Source organism: Lupinus angustifolius, chromosome LG05 (assembly GCF_001865875.1).
Source record: "Lupinus angustifolius cultivar Tanjil chromosome LG05, LupAngTanjil_v1.0, whole genome shotgun sequence".
NCBI lineage: Eukaryota > Viridiplantae > Streptophyta > Magnoliopsida > Fabales > Fabaceae > Lupinus > Lupinus angustifolius.
In genome coordinates, this window is record NC_032013.1 from 21,285,217 (window position 1) to 21,295,765 (window position 10,549).

At 35.1% G+C, this 10,549-nt stretch overlaps 1 protein-coding gene across 7 annotated transcripts in view; it reads left to right on the top strand.

Annotated features, from left to right (window-relative positions):
- Positions 1 to 9,690, top strand: part of LOC109348064 (probable disease resistance protein At4g27220) — a 30,160-nt gene extending 20,470 nt beyond the window's left edge. For 3 of the 7 annotated variants that reach the window (XM_019588271.1, XM_019588272.1, XM_019588270.1), the window contains exons 2-7: positions 2,649 to 5,464; positions 5,922 to 6,203; positions 6,324 to 7,034; positions 7,632 to 8,435; positions 8,532 to 8,602; positions 9,364 to 9,690. In XM_019588271.1, the coding sequence (XP_019443816.1) occupies positions 2,669 to 5,464; positions 5,922 to 6,203; positions 6,324 to 7,034; positions 7,632 to 8,435; positions 8,532 to 8,549 (4,611 nt within the window). In that variant the 5' untranslated portion in view covers positions 2,649 to 2,668 and the 3' untranslated portion in view covers positions 8,550 to 8,602; positions 9,364 to 9,690. Of the gene's footprint in view, positions 1 to 2,648; positions 5,465 to 5,921; positions 6,204 to 6,323; positions 7,035 to 7,631; positions 8,436 to 8,531; positions 8,621 to 8,713; positions 8,837 to 8,937; positions 9,013 to 9,363 lie in introns of all 7 variants that reach the window. The other 4 variants (XM_019588273.1, XM_019588274.1, XM_019588275.1 and 1 more) reach the window with 4 other exon arrangements.

Below are 10,549 nucleotides of genomic sequence, written 5' to 3' on the forward strand. Positions count from 1 at the left end.
TGTTTGAGAGGAATGATGGAGGGAAGTATGGCTTCAGTGACAGGTGCAGGGTGATTTGGATTGGTTTGTGTGATTAAGGAGGCATAAGGAAAAGAGTTCTCAATGAATTGTACATGTCTTGAGATGTAAAATTTGTTTGATAGAGGTTCAAGACAAAGATATGCACATTGATTTTGTGAGTAGCCAAGGAAAATGCAAGGTAGGGATCTATTTTGAAGTTTATTGTGTGTGTAAGGCCTCAACCATGGAAAGCATAAGCAGCGAAAAGAATGGAGTTTGTTGTACTCAGGTGCTTGTTTGAATATCACTATGAAGGGGGTCTGCATTTTTAGCTTAGCAGTGGATATCCTATTGATGAGATGTGTAGCTATGAGGAAAGCATAAGACCAAAATTGAGCTGGTAGGTTGGCATGGTGTAGCAGGACTCGACCTATTTCTACTATGTGCATGTGTCTTCTCTCTACTGTGACATTGACCTCAGGTGTGTGAGGTGGACTTGTGAGATGAGTAATGCATTGTGAAGTCAGGAAGTGTTTCAATTTTATAAATTCTCCACCATTATCAGAGAATAATGTCACAATTGGTAACTTAAAGTACTTTTCAACAATAGCTTTAAACTAAACAAAGATGGAAAATACATCTGATTTATTTTTCATTGGGTGTAACTAAACATATTTAGAGAAATGATCAACTAGAACTAAATAATAAAGTGAGTCATCTAAAGACTTGGTAGGAGCAGGGGCCCATACATCAGTAGATGAGTTCCAAAAGTTTAGTATTGTGAAGATGATGACTTGAGAATGGTAGCTTGTGACTTTTGGCACAATGACAAGAAGTGCAATCATATGTGACAGGAGTTCTTATTGGAATAAGGTTGTGATTTTCCAGATGCTTGATTATTTTGACTGAAGGATGACCGAGTTTGTGATGCCATGTTGAAGTAGAGTGAAGACTGGTGAGCATGAGGTGAAGCAGTGGAGTTGGTGGTTGAAGGTAGATGGTAGAGGTCTTATTTAAGAGGTCCTTGTAGTAGTGGTTGGCCCCAATTCAAGTCATTGACAATGAAGCAATCAGAGAAGAATTCAACAGAGCATTGGTTAGTTTGATATAGTTTAGAGACAGATACAAGGTTAGTTGTTATATTTGGAACACATAAGACTTGTTTAAGAGATAAGGATTTAGTGTTGGTTGGTATTGTAGTGTGGCCAATGTGAGTGATTTTCAAATCCGAGCCATCTCCAACAAGGACTTGATCTGATCCTGGATATGTGTTTGCCAATGTCAATTGTTGTAGATCATGAGTAATATGATGTAATGCTCCAGTGTCCATGATCCAACTAGAATCTATTTGACAGGAATCAAACCCTAATCCTAATCCCACCTTTTAATCTATTTGATAATATACTACTTTTGAGTATATATTTTTTCATTTGACACTGCATATGTCCCTGATTGCATATGGTTGACAGTGTTTTGGGTACCCAAACACACACATTCTCTCTTAACCCTCTCTAGATTTGTGTCTTGAGAAAGTGAAAGAAAAAATGAAGCACTTCATTCTTTCAAGAACCCTAATTATAAGGGACACTGATCTTCTTCCAAGGAGAACGAGCCTTCCTCTTCAAAGCGCACTAAGCTCACTCATTACAACAACAACAACACTTCGCTTATCTCCAATTATGGCGTCAACATATCAATCTATCTATCTCCCATTCGTATTTATTTAATTCATTATTTTTGTTGTGTTTTTCATGTATATGTTTATGCTTTCTAAATTTTTATATTATTTTTTTAGTTAAGATACAATGTTGATTAATATATGAATGTCAGATAATTTGTTGATACTATAAAAACTAATTAGACTTTCACTTTATCCATATTAAATCCTTAATTTAAACTCCCAACATAACTTGTTCTCTTAAAAATTAACATTATTTTTTATAAACAAAATCAACATTACTTTAGTTTTTCAATTATAATTTTTCATAACTTTAATGTTTTAATCTGATAGTAGTCTCAACTAGGTAACATCATAATCTTAACGTGTTATATACATCTACTCTCCCACCTTATAGATTAATTTTTTAGGTTTAGCTCTCATCATGTGTTTAAGTCTTAACACCTAATGGTCGTTAGATAAACTCATTAAGATAATTAAGACAATATTTTCATACCTTATAAACTATATTTTGGGTTGGCTCTCCTCACGCAGGTCCTAACAAATGATACTTTCACTGAGACTTATGTCATAGAAAAGACTACCTATAGGCTAGATTATTAATATATATTACTGAATACCGATAGCTGGGTGAAGCTACCAACAAAAAATGATTACCATCAGTTCGGTCACTATCGATAGACTGAAAGTTGGCGTGGACGTCAACCCTTAAAGGGTAGCAATGCTAGAAGTCTCATATTGAGTAACATAAAAAACTCAATGAGAGTACCTAAGCCATGGGGCTCTCCCACCTATTAAACTAGCCTTTTTGGGTTGAACTTTTCTCATGTGCTTAAGTTATCATACAAAATTGACATTGTTTTTATCTATCATAAATTACATATAACCATTAATTATAATTGTTAGAGACACTTTTCTTTTTTATATTATAACAAATTGACATGCTTGTGTATCCTTTACATATGCGCAGACTAAACAATCAAGAAGCTGATGGCAGACATTGCTAAATCAATTGGTAAATACATTGCTGAGAAACTTGGACGTGAACTTGGTTATGTAATCTCCTATGAGAGCAACTTTGACAGCCTCATAGCCGAAGTTAAAAGGTTGGAGGAGGCCAAAGATGTTATCTATCACTCTGTTGAGGCTGCTAATAGGAATGGGGAAGTGATTGAAATAATGGCCACGAACTGGTTGGAGAAAGTGGATGCCATTGTCATTGAGGCAGAGGAATTTCAAAAGAATGAAGGTCATGCAAAAGCAGAATGCTCCTGTGGCCATCTTCCTAACCTGTGGGCAAGGCACCAACTGAGCATGAAAGCTAAGGATATTGCAAAAGACATTCCCGGGGTCATAAAAGATGGGGAGAAGATCACAAAAGTTTCTTACCCACCTCCTTTACTCGTTGGAATCACTTCATCATATGCTAGAGGTTACGAAGCCCTGGATTCAAGAACATCTATCTTGAATCACATTATGCAGACACTGATGGATCCTCATGTGTTTAAGGTTGGGTTGTGGGGGATGGGTGGTGTAGGTAAATCCACACTAGTCAAAGAGTTAGCATGGAAAGCAGTGAAAGATTGTTCATTTGGCACAGTGGTTTCAGTTGAACTAACTGAATATCCTGATGTGAAAACAATTCAAGTTAAAATTGCAGAAACTTTGGGCATGAAGAAATTTGATGTGGAGACACTAGACGTAAGAGCTAGTCGATTACGTCAAAGGATATGTAAGGAGGAAAGTATTCTCATTATAATGGATAATATTTGGGAAAGACTTGATTTGATAGAAGTTGGGGTGCCTTTTGGTGATGATCACAAAGGGTGCAAGTTATTGTTTACCTCAAGGAATCTTAATATTTTGACACAAGAGATGAGTGTTGAGGAACAATGTTGTTTTAAACTTGAGGTGTTATCTGAAAAAGAGAGTTGGAGCTTATTTGAGAAGCAGGTAGGTGATGCTCTTAAAGATAACAACATACGACCTACTGCTTTAAAAGTAGCTAAAGCTTGTTGCGATTTGCCCCTTTTGTTAATTACAGTGGCAAATGCATTGAAAAACAAGCGTTTGCCTGCTTGGAATGATGCTTTACAACAGTTAACAAGATTCAACCATAAAGGTTTGGCTGCTACAGTGTATTCAGCTATAGAGTTGAGTTATAATCATCTTGCACATGACGAGTTGAAATTATTATTCTTGCTTCTTGGTTCGATGGGACAAACTACTTTTTGGATACAATATGTGTTAGTAGCTTTCTGGAGTTTGGGTTTATTTGAAGATGTTGATAGCTTGGCACATGCAAGAAATAGACTCTACTGCTTGGTAACAGAGCTGAAGTCAGCTTGTTTGTTGCTTGAGAAAGGAAAAGATACTGAATCCTTTAAAATGCATGACGTTGTCCAAGGAGTAGCTAGAAAGCTGGCATCCAGAGATAGGCCTATATTTGCAGTTAAACAGTATAGTGAATTGAAAAAATGGCCGGAAATTTATAAGAAGTGCTACCGTATGTTTTTGCCTGAATGTCGTATCCATGACCTTCCCAAGAGCTTGGAATGTCCAGAGTTGGAGATACTCGAACTTGGAAGCCAAAATAACTTTCTGAAGGTACCTGATTCCTTTCTTGAAGAGACCAAAGAATTAAAGTGTCTGTATCTAAGTGGATTGGATTGCATACCCTCCATCGCTTCATCTCTCTGTCGTTTGCCAAATCTTTGTGCATTGCATCTCTGTGAATGCATGCTAGAGGATGTAGCTATACTTGCAGAACTCAAGAATCTGGAGATCCTTGACTTTAGTGATTCAGAGATTAGAGAGCTCCCTCCAGCTATAGGGAATCTAACTCGTCTCAGGTTGCTAGGTCTAAGCAATGTCTCAGGACTGAGAGCAATTCCTGCAAAAATTATATCAAGGTTAACACGCTTGGAAGAGCTCTGCATGGAGAATACGTTTATCCAGTGGGAGGACGAGGAAAGAAAAGGCAAAAATGCATGTCTGGGTGAGCTGAGTCATTTACATCAGCTAACATTTTTGGAGGTAATGATTCATGATGCATCGGTTTTGCCTAAAGGTTTATTCATCTTTGGTCAATTGGAGAAGTACAGAATTTTCATTGGTGATGATTGCAAATGGTCATCCGGGAATGGAACAATCTCTAAAACACTGAAGCTCAATCAAGGGAAGACTAAAAATATTCATTTGCATATTGGGATTAAGTTGTTGTTGAGTAATGTTGAAGAATTGTGCTTAACCAATTTACATGGTGTCATAAGTTTCCTTTATCAATTAAATGAAGAAGGATTTCCGCAATTAAAGCACTTGGATGTGCAAAGCAGTGACGACATTCAATATATCATAGACTTAAAGGAGTGGCATCATTCTCGTGAAACCTTTCCTAAACTCGAGTCTTTGATTCTCCATAATCTACCTAATATGAGGAAAATATGCAGTGGACCACTTCTAGTACGGTCCTTCGGCATGTTGAAAGTTATCAAGGTCAAAAGTTGTGATCAGCTGGACAATGTTTTCTCGTATTCTTTGGTTAAAGACCTTTCTAGTCTTTTGGAAGTAGAAATTTCTAAATGCAAAATCATGTCTAAGATCATCACTGACGAGGATGCTGAAATTGACAAGATTGAGTTCCCTCAGTTGCATTCTATTACATTAGATTACCTACCTAATCTTGCTAGTTTCTGTTCCAAGCCAATGCCAACTGATATGAAGTTGAGAAGTATGATAGAGTACGTGGATGACTCAACCATTCTGCGGCCACTATTTGATGAAAAGGTACGCACATTCTTTATTTATTTAATCTTGAAGCTAAACAATAAATCAGACATTCAACAACATAAATTTTTTTAATGTCTACATTAGAAAGAGAAAAAGTAAAATATTCATAGAGACTGTTCTGTGGTTTTTAACTGTTAGAAATTACCTTTTGCTTTCCTTAAAAAATTGAAAACCAATATGCATATGGAACTGGCCAGTTTTGTTGTGTGACATGGTCCCAAAGTTTTATTTATGTTTATAGATTTAATTTAAAACAAAGAAAATTAACATTAGATTTTAGTTAGACCAACCAAAACATCTACCATTCTGGACATGTAGTAAGACCCTATGAATTTACTTTTTAATAAGGGCATGTGAAACTAATCCGCATGTTCTACTTTGAGATAAGTCATCCCAATTTATATTTTTATTCTCCATCCCATTAGTCCACTAAAAACAAATTATGCATCAACAGATTTCATTTCCCAACTTGGATAATTTGAAGATTTCTTCAATCAATTTGAGGATGATATGGGGTGATAAACTCTCTGAACATTCATACATACAAAAATTGAAGAGTTTGATGATATACGGTTGCTACAACTTAAGATTTTTGTTCCCATCCTCAGTCGCTAGAGGACTAGTTAATCTTCAACATCTAAGCATTTCTGGATGTGGAATGTTGGAGGAGATATTTTCCACAGAGGAAAAGATTGTCAATCTTCCTTCTGATACAATATCACTTTCAAACGATGAGGTTGGCACTTCATTTGAGAATATTTATATTTTATAACTTATTTTGCTTGATAGTTCTAAATAAATTGTTTGTGTATTTATTTAGAAAACCTAAAGTTAGTTGTCAACTGGGATATTTTAGGTTGTATTCCCTAGCCTGGAGACGTTGGTAGTCTCTAACATGGATAACTTGAAGACAATATGGAACAATGCAATGGCTTCCAATTCCTTTCCCAAGTTGACTAAATTGGAAATAACATTCTGCAATAAATTGATGAATATAGTCTCATCTTATGTGCTAAAACACTTGGAGACTATGATTGTAACAAGTTGTGATTCACTAGAAGTTGTATTTGACATGGAAAGACTAAACTCATGTTCTGTAAAGCAGCATGGGTTACCAACTCAGTTAAGAACTCTGACTTTGAAAGATTTGCCAAAGCTGAAGCACATTTGGAGTAAGGATCCTTGCGGAGTCCTCGGGTTTCAAAATCTGTGCACAGTTGAAGTATCTGACTGTCAAGGCCTGAATCATGTCTTTCCACTCTCTGTGGGTATGGAGCTTAAGAACCTCCAAGCTCTCAAAATATCAAGTTGTGGTATAGAGCACATTGTTGCAAGGGATGAAATGCCAGAGCTAGCTCCAAAATTTGTTTTACCAAAATTAAAATCCTTGAAATTTTGGATTTTGCCAAAACTCAGAAGTTTTTGCCACGGGATTCAGACCTTGGAATGTCCCAACTTAAAAGAACTAGATGTTTTTGATTGTGATGAGATGGAAATATTTGCAACTGAGTCTCTAATTTGCCAAGATATCTTTGTCGATGATCAACCTTTATTCTCATTTGAAAAGGTACACAAAAATGACATTTAAATTCTTCCATTTTAGTGTTATTTGAGAAGTTACGCCTTGAATGGCATCAACAGAAATTATAGAGTACATTTAGTAATTAGCTATGTCGGAATGAAATGGGAAAATGTGTGTTTTTTTCAAAATACTCCCTAGATATGTAATAGGGAGTAATAAAAATATAATTTTCAAACTAGCTAGAGAATATTTTTGCCCATGAGACTGTTTTTTAATACCTTTAATCAAGTTTGCTAAAGATGTGAGAATAAACCTAGAATATTTCTCAATCACCCCCCAGTTGTTTGATTATAATATCATTCATGGATTGATGGAGGACAATTGTTTTAAATTGTGGACCACATATAATCACAATATTGAGGTCGTGCTGACAACACAATCGTATTACACTGAATCACAATAATGCAAACATATCGAGAGGCATTGCAATTGTATTAGACCATATCAAATTCGATTTTTTTTTGTAATGACAATAAATTCACATCGCAACTGATCATGACCACAATTTAAAACACTGAGGAGACGTGTAGCAGTATTTCTTGATTCAGACTTATTTTTCATTTGTTTCATTTCATATCATAGGTTATTCAGAGTGTGGAGGATTTGTCTCTGAGCAGTAAGGGCATTAGGTTCATTTGCTGCAACAATCAACAAAGTGACTTTGATTTCTTCAAAGTAAAAGCTCTTTGCTTGCAACGCCTTGGGAGGCATGTCGAATTCCCCATTAAATTCTTTCAAAGATTTACCAATCTTGAAGAGCTTACACTTTTTTCCTGTTCCTTCCAAAGTATCCCTCACATTGAACATGAAGTGATAAGCAAGTGGAAAACTCTAACACTTCATTCATTATGGTATCTTGAGAATATATGTCAAGAAAATTCACAGATGGAACAAATTCTTCAAAATCTCCAAACCTTGCATGTGGTTCGTTGCTGGACTTTGCTAACTATAGCTCCATCACATGTAAGATTTCAGAATTTAAATACTTTGTTGGTTAACAGATGTGATGCATTGGTAAATATTATATCGTCCAAAGCAGCTAGAGGTATGCCTACACTTCAAAAGTTGGTAATATTCAATTGCAAGATGATAAAGGAAATTGTGTTTAGTGAGGATGATGATGCAAATGAGATTGCTTTCATGAAACTAGAGTTTTTGCAATTGGAATGTTTACCAAGCCTCACTAGTTTTTGTAATGGAAATCTCTTGTTCAAGTTTCCATTATTAAAAACACTGTTTGTGATGGAATGTCCTATGATGGAGACTTTCTCTCAAGGAATCATAAGAGCACCATTGCTCAAAGAAGTTTCATTAACCTCAGAAGGAGATGAATTTCGTTGGAACGGCGACCTTAATACCACAATAGAATTTTTTTTCACAGAACAGGTAATATGAACCTGGTCAGCCTAAATATCAAGTTCTAACTTTTCCTTTTCTTGTTTACATTCTTACACTTGATGCTTTGTTATGTTGTGTATACAGCATTCTAAGGAAGTTTGAACTATTTGTCAAAAAGGCTCTACTATGCAATTCACCACTTACTTGAAATATGGGTAAGTCTGGACTTTGGTAATACATGGTCCTTTATTGGAGATTGATGGTGTGCATATTTTCTTTTTTCCTTTTCACTATTGGATTATAGTGATGTTGTGTTTTCTGTAGTCGTGGGATTCACATGGTTAACTGGCAGGCTTTTTTGCTGGAAATGTAAATATTACTGGACTATGAAGTTTCTATGGATAGTGATCATAATTCTAGTCTCAGATTGTTTTATTTTAACTTATAAGGTAATTATGATTAGGTACGTCAAGCAACCTTCATGATGTCAAATTCTTATTCCAATTCTATGCTATACATTCTTACACCATTCAATTCGCTTTTTTCTTAGGAATATCTAGAATTACGAAGAAGAATTAAGTATCTCGTCAAAATTTGAAGTTTTTCTCTCACCTGAGATATTTAGGTTATGAAACAATCTTGTTAGTTACACTTACACTAAAGGTCGAATGTGGCTTTTCCTAATGAAGTCACAACAATAGGTGTTTGAATTAATTTTTTGGTTGAGCTATGAAACATAATAATATTCACTAAAATAGAATTTCACCTTTTCTATTGCTATAAGTCTATAACACTAATGACTGGTATGACTATTAGTTGTTTTATCAAAATCTGTCCATCAAATAGTCCATGGCATTTTATTTAACTCATAGCGCTTTATCTTATATTCTTGAGGAATTATAAATATATCAGTTAAAGAAAAGCATGTTAATTTACAGGACCCAACCTATTATATTCACAATTCATTTCTTTGTAGTTCCAAGTCTGCAATAAGGAATTGGGATGGAAGTTCAAAGTGCTCTAGCTTACACACTTGGGTAGCAACCAATGAGCCAGGAACATGTACTGCTGCCCCTATATGTATGTTTCTGCCATAATCGTCCCACTTTAGGTCCTTTGGTGTATGAACTATTAAGCTTTTTATATCAGTTTGCTCATTGATTTGCCCTTATTATTTTAATAGGCACTTTGTAATGTTTGTTTTGGTTTATATAAATCTGTCAAGTCAAAATATGTGGTTGTATCAGTGGAATACATAAAAAGTATTTATCATGTATCAGTAAAGGTGTGATGCAAATTTATTGTCAATACCATTTCTGTACATGTTTTCATTTTACAAAATTTCGTTATGAATATCATGCTAACTAATGTCATAAGTTACATGCTTTCACATTGTAGAGGACTAAGGTCCACATGTTTTTTAGGCAACTGTGAAACTTATTCCAGGGGAATGAAAATTGAAACTCTATAAATGATGCATTCAGTAATACAATATCGATTTTAATTTCCTCTCCATCTTAATTGTGCAAGCAAAAAGCTAACAACCTTACATCCAAAAATAGTTTCTGCAATTTCCCTTAGATATCTGAACACAGAAGAACAAAAACAAGAAGTAGCAAATGACCTTTATGTATTGGGTTAAATTATTGTTGCCATGAAGATGCAATTTCTTTATGCACTTTTAAATCCTTTGTGGTTTTCAATATTCATGTCCATAAAATAAGACAGCAATCATATCCAAGGGAGAAAACACTAAATCAAAATGCATATAAGTAAGGCATAAAAACAAAAGAGCCATTCAGATTTCCAATTATTGCAGGAAGGAAAACACACATTCATTCTAAATTGCATCAAAGCATACCCAACACTAAGCAAACAATATGGAGAAGATCTAACCAAAACTTTAACTTTTCCAAGGCTACTGAGCTCAGAGAAATGACAGAGATTGTGCCTTTAGAACCAATTTGAAGACATACATTATGCGCAAGGGCATATATCTACAGCCTCCATGTCACCTTGGCCATTCTCTGTGGAAGTAGAAACTCTGATTATGCAATATAACCCTTTCATAGACAAAGTGATTGTTAATTAGTCTATAGTTGGAAGAAGAATGCAGTTTCATTCTCATTACTTTTCAGTTTTCTAGAAGACATGCATACTTA